The sequence below is a fragment of the Hyaena hyaena genome, unplaced genomic scaffold, assembly GCF_003009895.1.
Source record: "Hyaena hyaena isolate Hyena2069 unplaced genomic scaffold, ASM300989v1 scaffold_392, whole genome shotgun sequence".
In the NCBI taxonomy this organism is placed as follows: Eukaryota; Metazoa; Chordata; class Mammalia; order Carnivora; family Hyaenidae; genus Hyaena; species Hyaena hyaena.
The window spans coordinates 598,586-616,107 of NW_024081017.1; the positions used below are offsets into that span (position 1 = coordinate 598,586).

A 17,522-nucleotide genomic window follows, 5' to 3' on the forward strand; every position below is an offset into this window, starting at 1 on the left:
ACATGAAAAAAAATAATTAAGGCTGCTTGATACCCAGAAAATGCAACCAGTAGAAGGAAGAGATTTGGTACCCTGTTCCGTATGTATATTATACTTCATAAAAGGTGTTGAAAAGCAAAGCAATAAAAAAGGAAATTAAAATTGATCCATTTCTGCCTATTAAGAAGTAAAAATGGGGGAGTCTCTATGTGAAACTGTCTTCAACGGGTTAACTTGAAAAAAAGCACAATGTAAATCAGTTTGCATTGTATGCCTGCCTGTCCAGGTGTATTCATACGGGCTGTATAAATACACACACATTTGCCTGTGGGCCCACCAGCCACCTCCCGGAGAAGGCACAAGACGTTGGTCACAGCGGTTACCCTCAGGGAAGGGAACTGGGGGCAGGGGAACAGATGGGGGGAGCAGATTTTTATGGTGTACCCTGGAGGCCTGTTTGAAATTTTTAGATCTTAGTACCAATTTAAAAGACCGAGGGGCACCTGGGTGGCTCAGTCAGTTGAGCGTCCCCCTCTTGATTTCCGCTCAGGTCATTATCTCACGTTTTGTGGGATTGAGCCCCAAGTTGAGTTCCATGCTGACAACGTGGAGCCTGCTTGGGATTTTCTCTCTCTCTCTCTCTCTCTCTCTCTCTCCTTCTTTCTGCCTCTTCCCTGCCTGTGCCCCCCCCTCTCAAAATGAATAAACAAACATAAAAAAATTGGGAGGGACACGAAAAAATCAAATAGGTAACAAGTCACCAGACTTCTAGTTATAAAATTGTTCTTGTAATAAAATAATAATAGGGGCGCCTGGGTGGCTCAGTCAGTTAAGCGTCCGACTTCGGCTCAGGTCATGATCTCACAGTATGTGGATTCGAGCCCCGCGACGGGCTCTGTGCTGACAGCTAGCTCAGAGCCTGGAGCCTGCTTCAGATTCTGTATCTCCCTCTCTCTGTGACCCTCCCCTGCTCATGCTGTCTCTCTCTATCTCTCTCAGAAATAAATTTTAAAAAACATTAAAAAAATAAATAAATAAAATAATGATAAATATTACCAATAATGTAAGCAATAACATGACTGATAAACATATCGGTGTTATTATTCAACATCTTGCTATTACATAAATTTATATTAATAATAAACACATTTTTAAAAAGAGCAAACATATTTAACTTATTAATAAAGAAATGAACATTAAGAGGCAATACATTGGGGCACCTGGCTGGCTCAGGTGGTAGAGCATGAGGCTCTTGATCTCAGGGTCCTGAGTTCAAGCCCACACTGGGCATGCAGCTTGCTTAAAAGAAGAAAAAAAGAAGGGGCGCCTGGGTGGCTCAGTCGGTTAAGTGTCCAACTTCGGCTCAGGTCATGATCTCACGGTCTGTGGATTCGAGCCCCGCGCCGGGCTCTGTGCTGACAGCTCAGAGCCAGGAGCCGAGCCTGCTTCAGATTCTGTGTCTCCCTCTCTCTCTGCCCCTCCCCTGCTTGCTGTCTGTCTCTTTCTCAAGAATAAATAAACATTTAATAAAAGCTTAAAGAAAACAGAATTGGTGTATTCATGCTCCATACGTGTACGCAGCATGTATATTCGTAGAGTGCTCAGTGCTAGCTCTGGCTATACCTCATTGCTGGTTTCTAAAACTGACAGGAGGAGACAAAGAAACCAGACGGTTCTAACACAGGTGGCAGGGCTTCGATGGGGAGATAAGATAAGTCAGAGGATGACTGTGCTCCTTTTACTGAGCTCAAGTTCAGCATCCAGTCACTGCCAGGCCAGACCTTCGGGTCCAATCGGACCTCAGCAAAGCCTCACTAAAATCTCTACGGAGTGATGTGTGTTGTGTGTTGTTTAGACAACCTCTAGAATCCAGGTGTTCAACCCACGGGGCACAAAGCGCAAAGAAAACTAGGTCCTCTTCTCACCAGGGCGCTATCGGAGCGGAAATCTCAGCCCTCTGTGGGGACCTGAAGGCTGGGGAGGAAGTGCCCCCCCCACGCACTTGCCGTGGCTGGCTCAGCAGTTTGGCACCCCCCCTCCCCCAGGGACCTGGGGTGGGCGGGAATATCAAGGCCACAGACATATCCGGCTGTCTGTAGGGGGATCGAGGCTCCTAGACAAAGGTGATGTCCCCAGGGACAGCGCGGATACACCAGCAGACAACTTCCTCCTCCCCCTCGCCTCCCCCCACCTCCCACTTCTGGGTCAACTCAAGGTCTTGGCGGTCAGCTGAAGGAATGGGCTCGAAAAAGAACTGGGAAATACTGCAGGCCTAGACTTCCTGATGGTCCGAGAGGTCAAGGGGAAAGCTGAGCCCTGCCTAGGGGGCCCCTGAATGAGAGAACAGTGGAAGAGGAATGAAATGAGGGCCCCTTTTGTTTGGGGGGCTCCCAGACAGGGGGAAGGAGGAGGAGGAGGCTTGGATCAGCCTCCAGGATGGTGGCTGGCGCTCCCCGAAACACAGACAGACAGTGCTGGGCGCGGTTCTTCGAATCCTCACGACTCCAGCAAGGTGGTGTTATTGTAAATATCACCCGGCTGTTTATAATAGACCTTGTTTTTTAGAATAGTTTGAAGTTCAGAGCAAAACCGAGGGGAAAGTACAGAGACTTCCCATCTATCTTCTGCCCCCACACACGTACAGCCTTCCCACTTGCCAATTCCCACCAGGGCGGCCCATTTATTACATGGGATGGACCTCTCGTCATCCAGAGTCCATGGTTTACATCGGGGTGCGCTCTTGGGTCCAGAATGTAGCCACCATTACGGCATCGCACAGGGTAGTTTCGCTGCCCTAAAAATCCTCTGTGCTCTGCCTATTCCTCCCTCCCTCCCTCCCCGTGGACTCCTGGCAAGCTCATCTATTTACTGCCTTCATAGTTTGGACTTTTCCTCATCACCTCATTTTAAAGGAAACCAAAGCACGCAGCAGCGGTGGGATTTGAACTAGAACTCCTCACCCTCTTTCTCATCCTGTGCCCCCGCCCTAGCCCCGAGCCAGTGACCCCCGTCCCGGAGCCGGTGGGTGGAAATAGAAGGTCAGTGCTTACCACTTGCTTACCACTCTGGACCACATCCCATCGCTGGTGAGATGTGGAACATTCTTCTCCTTAATCCCCAGCCTCCCTGGGCCTCCACCGTCCTCCCTAACCCCCAGCTCTTGGCTTTTGGCAGGAGGAATTGCATGAAGAGAAGTGTCTGAGACAGGTCCAAAGTTTCTCATCGTCACCACAGCGCTGGGGGAAGGGGCCCCGACTGCAGAGAAGCCTTCCAGATGCTGATCTTGGCAGGCGGTGGAGCTCCAGCCGTCTCGCGCACCCATAGGCTCACGGCCCACTCTCAGCTTCGGGGATGGGTGGGAGAGTCTTAGTCCTTCCAACCTAGGAAGGGTGGGCCCTCTCTTTGGAGGGGGGAGGCAGGCAGTTAGGGGAGAGGGGAGCGTCAGAGGCCAGCTTCTCAGCAGGCCCACCCCCAGAATAGTAATAAGAACTGAGTCATATATAACATGCCGGTTACTGTCCTAAGTGCATTGTGAATATCAGCTCATCCAAATCTCACAGCTGCTCCCTCAACCAGAGAACGGATAGACATAGAGCAGCACTTACACGAGAGACCACGCAAGGATATAATCTTTGTCGGGGCCCCTGGGGGGGCTCAGTCGGTTGGACGTCCGACCTCGGCTCAGGTCATGATTTCATGGTTCATGGGTTCGAGCCCCGCATCGGGCTCTGTGCTGACAGCCAGTTCAGAGACTGCAGCCTATTTCAGATTCTGTGTCTCCCTCTCTCTCTGACCCTCCCCTGCTCTCTCTCTCTCTCTCTCTCAGAAATAAATAAAACATTAAAAAAAAAAAGGATATAATCTTTGTCACCACTGGCTCCCAAGGTGAGGAATTAGTGACATATAACAACACAGATGAATCTCCAGTGTGTTATCTGGAGGGAAGAGTAGCCAGACCCAAAAGGCCACGTACTGTATGATTCCATTTCTTTCTTTCTTTTTTTTTTTTTTAAATATTTTTAATTATTTCTGAGAGAGAGAGAGACAGTGTGAACAGGGGAGGATCAGAGAGAGAGGGAGACACAGAATCTGAAACAGGCTCCAGGCTCTGAGCTAGCTGACAGCAGAGAGCCCGACGTGGGGCTCGAACCCACAAACTGTGAGGTCATGACCTGAGCCAAAGTCAGAGGCTTAACCGACTGAGCCACCCAGGTGCCCCTGTATGATTCCATTTCTATGACATTCTAGAAAAGGCCAAACTATACGAGTGGTGAACAGACCCGTGGCTGGCAGGAGCTGGGGATGGCACAAAAGGGCACAGTGGAGGGGTCCCTGGGTGGCTCAGTCAGTTAAGCGTCCGACTCTTGGTTTCTGCTCAGGTCATGATCTCACAGTTCATGAGATCGAGCCCCTCGTTGGGCTCTGCACTAGATGTGAAGCCAGCTTGGGATTCTCCCTCTCCCTCTCTCTTTCTGCCCCTGGCCTGCTCTCTTTCTCGAAATAAATAAATAAACATTAAAAAAAGGGGGGGCCACCTGAGTGGTTCAGTTCGTTAAGTGCCCGACTCTTGGTTTCGGCTCAGGTCATGATCTCACGATTGGTGAGTTCAAGCCCCACATCGGGCTCTGTGCTGTCAGCACTGAGCCTGCTTGGGATTCTCTCTCTCCCTCTCCCTCTCTGCCTCTCCCCTGCTTGCTCTTTCTGTCTCTCAAAATAAATTAATAAAGTTCAAAAAAAAAAGAGGGGACACAGTGGAAACAATTCTGTATGTTGATTGTGATGGTGGTTACATGACTATGTATGTTTGTGGGAGCTTGAAGAACTGTACACATAAATTGAATCTTAAAACAAACAAACAAAACACAAATGCCTCATGGCTGCTTTACATCAGTCGGGGTCTACACAGGAAACTAGAAATATCTCAGACAGAGGGGATTTAGCACAGGGCTTGGTTATATAGATGAAACACCAAAGTTGGGGAAAGGGTTAGACTATTTAGAAATTCACAGAGAGGGAGGCCATATCCAGTGGGAGATGCTGCCAGAAGCCGATGGGGAGAACTACCCTGCCCCCCAATCCTGGCCCTCTCCGACCTGCCCTCAGTGCCTGCCATTGGGCTAAATCTGAGCAGAAGCCAGTGGACTAGGGCATGACTATGTAAGGGGCAGCCCCGAGCCGTGGGGCGCAGCAAAGCAGGGAACGGATGATCTGACAGCACACAGGCCACGGCTCCCACAAACCATGTGAAGAAAAGTAATTATAGTCCCATTTCACAGAGGAGGAAACTGAGGCCTGGAGAGCCCAGGTGCCCTGCCCAGGGGTTCAAGCCCTTTTTTTTCTGCTCCACTTCTCCACTCCCCATCTGGGCTGGACAGAAGGGAACTGAAGGTAATGGAAATGTCTATATGCAAATCCGTCCTGTCCCCAGGGGCTGGCGGGCGTGCTGCTGCCTGGGGAGACTCACCTCCTCCTCATGCTTGGTGATTACCCACAAACTGAGCTGCACACAAACACGCAACAGATGTTTTGGCAGTGATGAGGGAGCAACTCTCCCCAGGAGGCCAGGCCCCCTCATCAAGCCTGTATCCATGCCCTGCGTCTCCTCTCTGACCGTGGCCCCCAAAATTCCATCCTTGACCTCTCTCTGGCCTTTGTGAAATGCTCTGCACAGTCCCAGGGGACCAGGAAAGGCCAGAGGTTGCCTGGGGTCCTCCAGCCTCCCGTGTATGCTCCCTAAGTTGCTATCATGCCTGTGGCCAGGCCGGCAGACATCCGCTTGGGGCTGCAAGGCTGACATTTGCCACAGGCCACCGGGGACAGAGGTCACCTGCAATTGAGCTTTTGACCCACAGGGGTGGGCTAGAAACATCAACCTTTGACCTCCACCCAGGCTTGGGCCAAAATGGTCAAACTTTGAGCCTTGCCATACGCGGGTCTCAAGGTCATTGCCTCTCTTTCATTAAGGCTCACAGTCAATATGCGGGTGGAGGGTTCCTGTGCGAACTTCTTTCTCTACATCACATTGGTTCCCTTACCACATACCGGGAACATAAGGGTGCCTGCCACGCTTCTTAGCAATGAGGCCCAGCCGTGAAAGAAAGAAAGGCCTGGTCCTCCAGGAGCCAATGTCCTAGCGGGGTGGGGGTGGGGGGAGGCAGGCAAGAATCAAGACAAAGAAGAACATGATAAAGACCATGATATCACCTGTTAGAATGTGGTAGACTTACTGGAAACCGTGATAGTGGGAAGGCACGTGAGGAATGTGGGGTAGGAAGGGAACAGTGACTTTAGACCCAGTGTCACCTGGGAAGTGACATTTGAGTAAAGATGCAAAGGAGGTGAGGGAGTCAGGCAGATATTTAAGGAAGAGAGGTCCAGGGAGAGGGAAGCACCAGTGCAAAGGACCTGAGGCTGGCACCAGGCTGACAGGTTCTGGTGAGAAGACCAGTGTGGCCTGAACTGCAGAGTGATAAAGGGCGAAGGTTGAAGGAAGGGAGAGCACATCCTGCAAGGTGCCGCCCACGGGACTTGGGCTTTTGCTTATAGCAAAATGAGAGGCATGGAGAGAGGGTTCTGAGCAAAGAGGGGACGTGATCTGATTCAGGTGTCTGTGTGGAGGGAGAAAGACTGTAGGGGAGCGGGGACGGAAGGAAAGAGAACTCTGTTCACACGGCTCCGTAGAGAAGGGTTTGTGTATGCCCCCGCTTATAACGATGAGGAGACCAAACTCTTGCAAGAGCTAACTGGTTGCCCAGGGATACCTGGCCAATTAGTGACACCCCCTAGGTTTGAATTTGTGTCTATGTGACTACAGTGTCATTGGGTAAATATATGTGTGTGTGTGTGCGTGTGTGTGAGCGCGCACCTTATGTGCCTGCAGCATCCGGGGGAATGGAGATCTTGAAACCCAGGAGACAAAGGGAGGGCTTTCTCTGTTTCCAGTAAGACCCCTGCAACAGTTTGAGGAGCAAAGGAATTCACTCAAGAAACATGTATTGAGCCTCCGCTGCGTTACAGGCACTATCTCGGGTGTTGGGGCTACAGCAGGGAAGGAGACAGAGCAAAATTTCTGTCCTAGGGGTTTATATTCTAATCCGGGAGACAGGCAAAAAGCATAAAAACCCAGGAAATTACAGAGGATGTTAGAAGATAAATACTGGTGGAAAAAAACTAAGACAGGATAAGGGCCGGGAGTGGGGGTTGCAGTTTTGAATAAGGTGGTCAGGATAGGCTTCATGGAGGAGGTAACATGTGAGCAAAGAATTGAAGGAAGTGAGAGACAGAGCCATGCGAAGACCTAGGAAAAGTAGGTTCCGGGCTGAAGGAACAATAGTGCAAAGGCCCTGCGGTGGGTTCAACTCGAATGAGTTGCCATCAGGAAGGTCCAGACGGCTACCTCGAAGCCACTCTCTCCCCACTTCCGGCCTCTGCAATCCTGTTTCTTCAGTCTGGAACACCTTTTCTCCTCTGGACAAACTCCTGATGGACCCTCAAACCTTAACCCTCAGGTTACAGCTTTAGGGAAGTCACCTCTTCACCCCTGGCCCCCGGGGTGAAGAGTTCTTCCCCTGGGTTTCCACAGACCCTGTAGACCTCTCTTCCTCTATTCTGATTCCTCAGTCTTCTGTACTGCACTGTATCTTAATGTCTGCTGGATTTACCCACGCAGTACACAGTAAGTGGCTAATAAATCATTAAGCAACTAAGTACTGTTCCATCATTTGTTACATGAAACCCAAACTTCCTGGCGCAGGACAGACTTGTAAATCTGCCTGTGAAATCATAAACTGGTTCTGGCAGGAGACACACGGTTGTAGTAGCGGCTTTTGGGAGAGGAACCGGGAGGGGCAGAAGTCAGAGAATGGAGGAGACATTTCATTCTAGTTATACTTTTGTTGTAATTGTTCACATTTTCTTTACCCGGTGTGTGAATTACCTATGCAAACATAAAATGAATGAATAGAATTCTACAACATAAAGGATTTAAGGACCTTTTTAAATTAGAAAGTAGGTGAGGTGTTTGGTTTTTTTTTTTAATGTTTTATTTATTTCTGAGAGAGAGACAGCGTGAGCAGGGGAGGGTCAGAGAGAGAGGGAGACACAGAATCTGAAACAGGCTCCAGGCTCTGAGCTAGCTGTCAGCACAGAGCCCAACGCGGGGCTCGAACCCACAAACCTCAAGATCATAACCTGAGCCAAAGTCCGACGCTTAACCCACTGAGCCACCCAGGTGCCACAGTTGTGAAGTTTTAAATTCACACCCACAATTATTCCAGCAGGAATAGAGTAAACAGTGAAATACAAAGTAAGTTTTTATTAATATCACACAAAAATATCTGATACAGATAAGATAAAAAAAAAAGCACCCACATCTTTAGCATAGCATTCAAGTCCTCCGGGTTCCACCTCACTCCTGCTTTGGCTCTTGCCTTGTTTTAATGATAAAACTTACCTTCAATAACAACAACAACAATAATAATATCATCATTAAGTGTTCACTTTGTGCAAGGCATGGCGGGCTTGACCTTCAACATTTCATTGAAGTCTCACGACCTCTCCATTTTCCAGATGAGGCAACTGAGGTTGGCTCCCAGACCACGTTCTAGGCCACTGAGATCCTAATCCAGGCCACCCTGGCAACCCGGAGTTTCAGACTTGGCGGGGCAGCGAAGTGAGGGGTTCGTGACGCCCTCTGGAGGTCGCGCGGAGAAAGCGGTCAAGAACCTAAAAATGAACATTTGAATTTCCGTAAGGATGAGCAATGAGGGAGGCGATCCAGGATCTGCGGACTCCCCACTTCGCTCTGTTTTCGGAGAGCGGTCTGACAGCGGACAGCACCCTGGCCTAGGAGGTGGAGAAGACAGACCTAACCTTTGGTTTGAGGGGGAACGTACCCCTGGTTTGGGGCATCTGAGAGAAGAGGCACGGTCCCCCAGGCTCAGTCCTAAGTGCTTTCCGTGAGAGATAAGGTCCTGCACTTCAACACACAAAAGCTCGTTATAGGAAACCGCAAAACCTCAGAGATTATAGGAAGCTACGCGGGACGCGGAGGAGCATGGAAGGCATGCCCGACATCAAAAACGTAACAGTTATTGGTCGTGTTCTCTTAGAGCCCGCCCCAGAACCGCCCAGACATAGGCGGGCCACTTTTCCAGGCTTAACGCTTATTGGCTGAACGAAGAGGGTACCTTCCAGCACGGAGGTCTCATTGGCTGAATTCCTGCTCTTAGGGGGCGGGACCCCGAAAAAGGGCTGGGCGTGTGCAGGAGGCGCGGCTGCTTGCTGTAAGTCGCATTTTCAGGTGTCGCACAGGGTCCTTTAGGCCAGGCGTGAAAATCGGGGCCTGGGGGTTCGTCTTGGGGCGGAGGTGGAGGCCCACGCTGGGCCAGGCCCCGCCGTCTTCGCTCTGGCGCACTCAGCTTTCCAGCGCCGAGCCGAGCGGGGTGGGCGGTGTCGCCGGCGTGACGTCATCTCCAAGCGTCCGGCACACCCAGAAGGAGCCGCGACCTCTCCGCGTGGGGAGCTGCGGGACAATGCTGCAGCTAGTACGGGCCGGGGCGCGGGCCTGGCTTCGGCCCACCGGCTGCCGGGTGAGGCCGGGTACTGGGGGCGGGGTGGGAGGACAAAGGTTGGCGCTTCCGGGCGCCGTCGCTCACGCTCGCCCACCGTTCACAGGGCCTGAACGCGCTGGCGGAAGAGGCGGTGCAGCCGGCGACGAAGCCAGAGGCAGTAGTTAGCGCGGGTGAGGTTGCCAGGGTCGCCCTAGGAGGGGCGGCGACCGGGAGCCCCGACGCTCGGCCTTGACCCTTGACCTCCCAATGGCTTCAGGTCCCCAGGCGCCCGTGCTGCGCAGGTGCGAGCTCCCGGTCCCCGCGTCCCGGCGTCCGGTGCAGGCCTGGGTGGAGTCCCTGCGAGACTACCAGCAGGAGCGTGTGGGTCTGGCCGAACTGCACCCCGAAGTTTTCTCCACGGCGCCCAGGTGAGTGGGAGTGAAACGGTGGACTGAGTGCCAGAGGGATGCGACGCGGGGCTTTGGGAATCAGGATGATCTGGGCTCGAGGCTCTGTTTCTCCCGCCTGCCAAAAGGGGATGATGATTTTCCCCGCTACAGAGTTGTGTGAGGTTGAGATCTGAGAGGTAACATCCCGGAGGGGTTAAGACGCGTGAGTGACTGGGTTCAGGTTCCTGCCTTCCTCTCTTGTGTTTCCGTGTCCCCATTCTGTCAAACCTCAAGAGTTTGCTGTGATGACGAGGTGGGTTAATTCTGGCGCATAAAAAGTTCTATAGGTATAGATTATCGTTGCTGTTAATTGAGTTTTGTAAAAATGAGCACCGACGACGGTTAAGCCCTTACTGTGTGCCTGGCGTAGCCTGTTTGCAGTTTGGTTAAGTAGACCCTCCTAGCAACCCTAGGGTCAGTTATTCTTGCTTTGTAGATAAGAAAGCTGAGGGCACAGACAGGTTAAGAAATTTGCTCAGTGTCACATAGCTTGTAAGATTTAGAGCCAGGAGGGGCACCTGGGTGGCTCAGTCGGTTGAGCATCCGACTTTGGCTCAGGTCATGATCTTGCAGTACGTGACTTCGAGCCCCATGTTCGACTCTGTGCTGACAGCTCAGACCCTGGAGCTTGGTTCGGATTCTGTCTCCCTCTCTCTCTTCCCTTCCCTTCCCCTGCTCCTCTCTGTCTTTCTGTCAAAAATAAACAAACATTTAAAAACTTAAAAAAAAAAAAAAAAAGATTTAGAGCCAGGATCTCAACCTTACGTGGACCAGCTTCTTGGGCTGGGTTCTGGCTGGCCAAAGTTTATGATGCTTCTGAAGTGCATCATATCTGCCCCATAAGTGCTGTTAATTTGTTACTATTACTGATATTGGTATGGTTTGCCCCCCTGCTTTTCCAGAGTCCCAATCTAGTAGAGGGTGACAAGAGAAATTAAAACAACATATACAGAGGGGCACCTGGGTGGCTTAGTCGTTGAAGCGTCCGACTTGGGCCCAGGTCATGATCTCACAGCTCGTGAGTTTGAGCCCCGCGTCGGGCTCCGTGCTGACCGGCTCAGAGCCTGGAGCCTGCTTCAGATTGTGTGTCTTCCTCTCTCTCTGCCCCTCCCCCACTCGTGCTCTGTCTCTCCTTCACAATAAATAAACATTTTTTAAAAATGTAAAAAAAAAACCAAAACCATATACAGAGTCCCAATCTAGTTGAGGGCGACAAAATTAAATTTAAAACAACGTGGGGCGCTTGGGTGGCTCAGTGGGTTAAGCATCTGACTCTTGATCTCTGCTCAGGTCAAGATCCCACAGTCAGGGGCGCCTGGGTGGCTCAGTTGGTTAAGCGTCCGACTTCAGCTCAGGTCAGATCTCATGGTTCATGGGTTCGAGCCCTGCATCAGGCTCTGTGCTGACAGCTCAGAGCCTGGAGCCTGTTTCAGATTCTGTGTCTTCCTCTCTCTCTGCCCCTCCCCCACTCATGCTGTCTCTCTCTGTCTCAAAAAATAAACTATAAAAAAAATTAAAAAAAAAAAAAGATCCCACGGTCAGTGAGTTGAGCCCCGCGTTGGGCTCTGCACTAACAGGGCAGAGCCTGCTTGGGATTCTCTCTCTCTGTCTCTCCCCACTCCTCGGCGCACGCATGCGCTGTCTCTCTCTCTCTCTCAAAGAAATAAACTTAAAAGAAATTAAAAACAACATATTTTGTTTATTCTATAAATACTTAGGCAGCATCTGCTACGTGCCAGATCCCATGCTAGCTGTTGGGAATACAGCCGGGAATGGGCATTGAGGTTGCCAGTGTTGCTTACAGTCTAGAGCAGGGTCAGCAGACTTCTCCTGTGAAGGGCCAGCCAGTAAATATTTTGAGCTTTGCCGGCTATAACGTCGCCATGGCAACCACTCATCTCTGATGTAGCGCAAGAGCAGCCAGGACAGTTTGTAAGCAAAAGCGGAGTCGTGTTCCAGTAAAACATATTGACAGGAACGGGCAGCGGGCCAGATGTGGCCGCCTAGCCTCGGTTTGCCAATCCCAGCAGTCACGTCCGATGTAGCCACGTAATGTGAGTCACACGTAGAATTTACATTTTGCTAGCAGACGCATTAGGGGAAAAAAATAGGAAGAAACAATCATTTATTGTATTTAACCTGCTGTATCTAAGACGTTGTCATTTCAACATGTGGCACTGGCCACGGTTCGGGCATTCGGTAGCCACACCCGTGGCCAGTGTCTGCTGAATGGAATCTCAGGACTAGAGAGTAAGGTACTGTGAGAAGCAGGAAGAGGTAGCTTTCTTCCTAGCACGGAGGCTTCTCTCAGAGATGCTGTTTGGGCTGAGGAAGGGACCAGCCAGGGGAAGAGCGTTTCCGGCGGAGGGAACAGTGAGCACGAAGGCACGGAGGCTGGACCCCATCTCACAGAATGGAGATGGCACGGGCCCGGAGGTGGCCAGAGGGGGGCGGGGGCGGATGGCACAGGGCCCTGGAACCGGAAGGGAGGAGCTCCTGTTTGCATCTGGTGAGGTGGGGAGGACTTCAGTGGGAGGTGGACCTTTCACGTCCTCTTCATTCTCCGTAGGATGGATATCTTGCATCAGGTTGCCATCTGGCAAAAGAACTTCAAGAGAATTGTGAGTGCCCGGCGGGGGGGGGGACGGGCGGGGGGAGGGCGGGGAGAGAGGCAGAGGGAAGTTCCTGGACTGCTAGACCCAGGCCTTCTCCCTTCTCTTCTGAACCATTCACCGATGGGCTACTTGCCAGGTGTTTTCTGAACACCCACAGTGCGTTAGGCACCGTGCTCGGGAACAAGATAGGCAAGATCTCTATCCTCACGAAGCTCGTAGTCTAGTCGGGAGAGGTGAACTCGAATCGACTAGTAAATACGTAATTAGTGAAGTTGGCCCAGAGAAAGGGACGTTGAACCTCAGGTGTGTAGTAGGTGCTAACTAGGTAAAGGGGGGCAGTGGCCCTAGGGTAGAGGTAGTGGGAACAGCAGATGCAAAGGTCCTGCGGCAGGAGCAAAAGGGAGGCGAGTGCAGTCACAGAGGCCGGCAGAGCAATGGGGAGGAGTTTGGAGATTTTGTCAAGTGCATTGAAGAAGCCGCTATCAATCAGGGTCTCTCTGTTTCCCGTCCACTTACCTCCGAGACCTAGTGAGTCCTCCTCCCTGGTCCACCCTGGTCCTAGAAATGAAGTCTTCAGCCTGGCGTTGGAAGTCCCTCATCGTCTCCCCACCCCCTACCTCTCCCTGATTTCCTCTAGCCTCGGCACACACCTTCCCCCGCGCCACACCTTCCTTTCAGTTGCCACCACATTAAAATCATTCAGAAAATACTGAGCACCTGCTGTGTGCCAGGCAGCAGAGAGGCTCACGTTCTGGAGTGGACGAGGGAACTCTTGATTTCCTTGCCCTTCCTTCCCTCCCACAGTGCTGTGTGCTTGTCCCGGCGGGCCCCTAATCTCTGTGTCCCTGCCGGGCTCCCCAGTGCCAAGGCCAGTCTGCCCAGCTCGCTGCTGTCTTCCCGGGCCTGCTGTCTTTAAGCCGTGACGACGTCTGCCTCGGGAGCCTGACCCTCTCCTCCCTTTGTGCCCGTAGAGCTACGCCAAGACCAAGACCAGGGCCGAGGTGAAGGGTGGGGGCCGGAAGCCCTGGCCACAGAAGGGCACTGGGCGTTCTAGGCACGGCAGCATCCGCTCCCCGATCTGGCGAGGAGGTGAGCGAGGCGGGGTAGGGGGGGTCCTTGTGTTTCTGCACACACATCTGGGGTGACACCTTGTCAGTCCCGTCCCTTCTCCCTGGGCAGGGCAGCAGGACTCAGGCCCACGGACCTCACTGCCCGTGTGCGGGTCAGAGACCTGAGAGTCCACTTCCCAGCCCCCGCCCGCTGCGGCCTCAGCCTCTCTCGTCAGACTGTGGCCACAGCCCCTTTTGGGCCTGACTCCCGTTTCACTTCTCGTGGCCTGTACCGCACACGACACCCGGGGCGCTCTCTTTCTAAACCTCCCAGTTCCTGCAGCCTTTTGGGGAAGTCTGAGCTCCCTACCTTGGCATTCCAGGCACGGGTGCCCGCAGGCCCCCTCCCCTCCCCCCTGCCTTGTCCCTCCACATCCTCTCCCACCTCCCATGGCCATCTCTTCTCCTCATGATGTGTTTGGGCTGTTCCTCCCCCAGAAAGTCCTCCCTGACTTCCTTTGGGCCTCCCATCCCCAAAAACTCCTTTCTTGCCCCAGAAAGACAGCCCTGATTCCCTCTGCCGATGCACCCGTGTCTGAATAGGAATGACAGGAGGCCAGGGATCCTGTCCATCTTGTTCCCTGCTGCGCTCCCAGGGCCCAGCAGAGGACCCTCACTCAGGGTTTGACAGTCGAGGAAATCAAGGCCCAGTGAGGGAAAGTCACCTGTCCCGGGTGATGCTCAGTACAGCATCCCGTCTCCATCTCTACCCGAGGCCCCGTCCTCTTTGTCGGTTCTGTTTGCCTGCTGGCAGCCTCCCTACGCCAGCCACTGTGACAGATTTCTGGCCCCAAGCCCAGCGGGGGCCCTGACCTGTCCGCGCCCCGCTGTCTCTGCAGGAGGCATTGCCCACGGCCCCCGGGGCCCCACAAGCTACTACTACATGCTGCCCATGAAAGTGCGGGTGCAGGGCCTCAAGGTGGCACTGACCGTCAAGCTGGCCCAGGTACAGGGGCCGCGGGGGTCCTAGGGTGTGGGCCGTGGGGCCTGAGCCGTGGTGGGGCTCCGACCATCCTTTCTTCCTAATAGGATGACCTGCACATTGTAGACTCCCTGGAGCTGCCGACCTCGGACCCCCAGTACCTGACGGAGCTGGCCCGCTACCGCCACTGGGGGGACTCTGTGCTCCTTGTGGACGTGTGAGGGTGCGGGGCAGAGCAGGGGTGGGGGTGGGGGTGCCGTCCTCTGCAGTGCTCACCTCCTGGCCTCCGTTTCAGAGCACACGAGGACATGCCTCAAAACGCTGTGGCGGCCGCTTCCGGGCTCAAGACCTTCAACCTGATCCCGGCCGTCGGTGAGCCGAGGGCCCTGGTTCTCCCCCTGGGGCCCCAAGAGTCCATGGGCGAGTTCAAGTTCTATACCTGCCACTCACTCAGTAGCTGGGCGGCCTTGGGCAGTGGCCACCCTCCCCCAGCATCGGGAAAATGCGATCCTTACAGAAAGGCTCTGAGGTTGTGTCAGTCCCAGCTCAGGCCTCGGTGCCGGGCACGGAGGGGCTCCTTACTCAGAGAGGCTGAGAGGTGGGATCCATCCGGCCTGGGCGTGTCCCACCCGGCACCACAGTGACTCAGCCCCCAGAGGGCTCTCTCTGTGTCCTGATTGCGCATCATCTGGCTACATTCTGACAGGTGCTGGGGGGGTGGGGGTTCCTCACAGGCACCCTGGCACACGAGGCTCAGGCCCCAGAGCATGCCGTCACCCTCAGCTCCAGTCTGTTGCCTCCCCCTGTCGGCTCACAAATCCAGAATTCAACCACTCCTTCCCACCCAGCACCGCCATCTCCCTCCTGGCCCTGCGGGGTCATGTCTTCCCTGGTTCGTTCTACACTCTGTTCTCCCCTGCGGCCACCAGAGGGCGCCCGCCTCTGCCCACAGCCCTCGGGGTCCGCCTCCCTCCCGGTCAAAGCCCAAGTTCTTCCCATCCTCCTGCATGACTTGACCCATCCCCTCCCTGAGCTCGCCTCCACCCCTTTCCCTCCCCACTTGCAGGCGGCCAGGCCTCCCGCAGTGCGTTGTTTATTCATCTGCTCTGCCTAATGTCAGGGTCAGTGCCCCGGTCATGGTAGGTGCCTCCCTGCGTGAGGTGAGCAGCACAGCCCAAGCGCAGGGCGGAGCCAGGCACGCAGGAGGCTCTTGATCAGAAGTTGAGCCGGGGACACCCCCTTGCCTGGGGTCTTGCCAGCAGTAAGCCGCTAGACTGCAAGAGTCATGACCCCACACCAGACGCTGGTGCCCCCATAGTAGGGAACACAGGGAGGAAAAGGGGCCCCGGGTGCGGTAGGCCAGCCCAGCCTCGACCACCCCTCTCCCCTCACCCCTAGGCCTGAACGTGCACAGCATGCTCAAACACCAGACCCTGGTCCTGACCCTGCGGACGGTCGCCTTCCTGGAGGAGAAGCTGCTCTGGCATGACTCGCGCTACACGCCCCTCTACCCCTTCCGCCTGCCCTACCGAGACTTCCCCTGAGCCACAGCCCTGTGCCCCTCGAGGGCGGGGCCGCCCCCCTCCTGGACAGCTCGGCGCCCAGCGGCTGCTCTGAGTCGGCCAAGCCGCCGGCGGGCATGTGGCGAGCGGCCGTCACTACCAGGAAGAGGTGACTTGGCAGAGAGCCCGACTGAACTCTGGCCCCCAATTTTCTCCTTCATTTTTAAGGTAAATTTTATTTTTTAATCCGAGAAGAGAAACGGATTATTTTGTAAATAATTCCACCTGGTAAATCAGGCTCTTTCCTGAGTGCAACGGCCGGGCTGCTGGGTACCTCTCCTCCGGGGCAGCCTCGGGGCTGTTGACGGCAGTGACCTTCAATCAGCTTCCCAAGGACGACTCAGACGCGAGGAGCCAACAGCACTGCTGTCCCCCATTCCCGAGCACTGTCACCACGAATTCACGTCCCTGATGGGCTCTGTGGTGCCCTTGGTCATGGTCCTTCATGCCAAGCCTTGGGTTTGAGTCTAAAAATGGGAAGTGCAAACCTGAGCTGTCGTCACGATTTCCCCTAAGCAGAGTCTGAATCCATGTGGTTAATAAATGAGCAAATAAACACGTTTTTTAGAAAACACCAAACTTGTATCCAAATTCTTTTTCTTTTTTATATTAAAATTTTTTTTTTTATTTTATTTATTTTGAGAGAGAGAGAACATGAGCAGGGGAGGGGCAGAGAGAGAGAATCTGAAGCAGGCTCCACACTGTCTGTAGAGCCCAGTGTGGGGCTCGAACCCACAAACCATGAGATCATGACCTGAGCCGAAACCAAGAGTCAGACACTTAACTGACTGAGTCACCCAGGCACCACCCCCCTACACCTTTTCTTGAATGTTTACTTACTTTTGAGAGAGACAGCGCAAGTGGGCAAGGGACAGAGACAGAGGGAGACACCGAAGCAGGCTTCAGGCTCCGAGCCTGATGTGGGGCTCGAACCCATGCACCGTGAGATCATGACCTGAGTTGGACAGTTAACCGACTGAGCCACCCAGGCGCCCCCCAAACTGATATCCTAATTCTTGAGTCTGCTGATGTTTGCTCCCCCTGTTCATCTTTTTCTAACAGTCCTAACGCAGACTGCAATGCGGGCAATCCCAAAGTCAGGCAGAACTGCCACCTGCGGGCGCAGGCCCTGCCTGGCTGCAGTGACCACCCATGGGCTGGGCTGCCCCTGGCCAAAAACATCTCTGGAATGCCTCTCTGGGGAGTGCCTTCAGAGCTCATAACGCAGTCTTTGAAAATCCTCTGTGGATACAAACTTTGATCCATTAAAGCACCAGATTTGACTAAGTAAAAAAGCCATTTGGAGCCAGTAGTAAGAAGGGGTGCAGAGGGCGG

The 17,522-nt window shown here is 53.5% G+C and overlaps 1 protein-coding gene across 3 annotated transcripts; it reads left to right on the forward strand.

Annotated features, from left to right (window-relative positions):
* Positions 1 to 9,253: 9,253 nt before the first annotated feature.
* MRPL4 (mitochondrial ribosomal protein L4) lies at positions 9,254 to 16,766 on the forward strand. 3 transcript variants are annotated; one of them, XM_039251039.1, is made up of 10 exons: positions 9,254 to 9,569; positions 9,655 to 9,721; positions 9,808 to 9,958; positions 12,549 to 12,600; positions 13,566 to 13,683; positions 14,543 to 14,649; positions 14,733 to 14,842; positions 14,921 to 14,997; positions 15,692 to 15,766; positions 16,020 to 16,766. In XM_039251039.1, the coding sequence occupies exons 1-10, from the start codon at positions 9,513 to 9,515 to the stop codon at positions 16,112 to 16,114; spliced, it is 909 nt and encodes a 302-aa protein (XP_039106970.1). In that variant the 5' UTR covers positions 9,254 to 9,512; the 3' UTR covers positions 16,115 to 16,766. The 3 variants fall into 3 exon arrangements, with proteins under 3 accessions (XP_039106970.1, XP_039106971.1, XP_039106969.1); XM_039251038.1 differs by having other exon boundaries at positions 9,424 to 9,569; positions 15,692 to 15,764; positions 16,024 to 16,766; XM_039251040.1 differs by lacking the exon at positions 15,692 to 15,766 and having other exon boundaries at positions 9,258 to 9,569; positions 16,024 to 16,766.
* Positions 16,767 to 17,522: the final 756 nt, after the last annotated feature.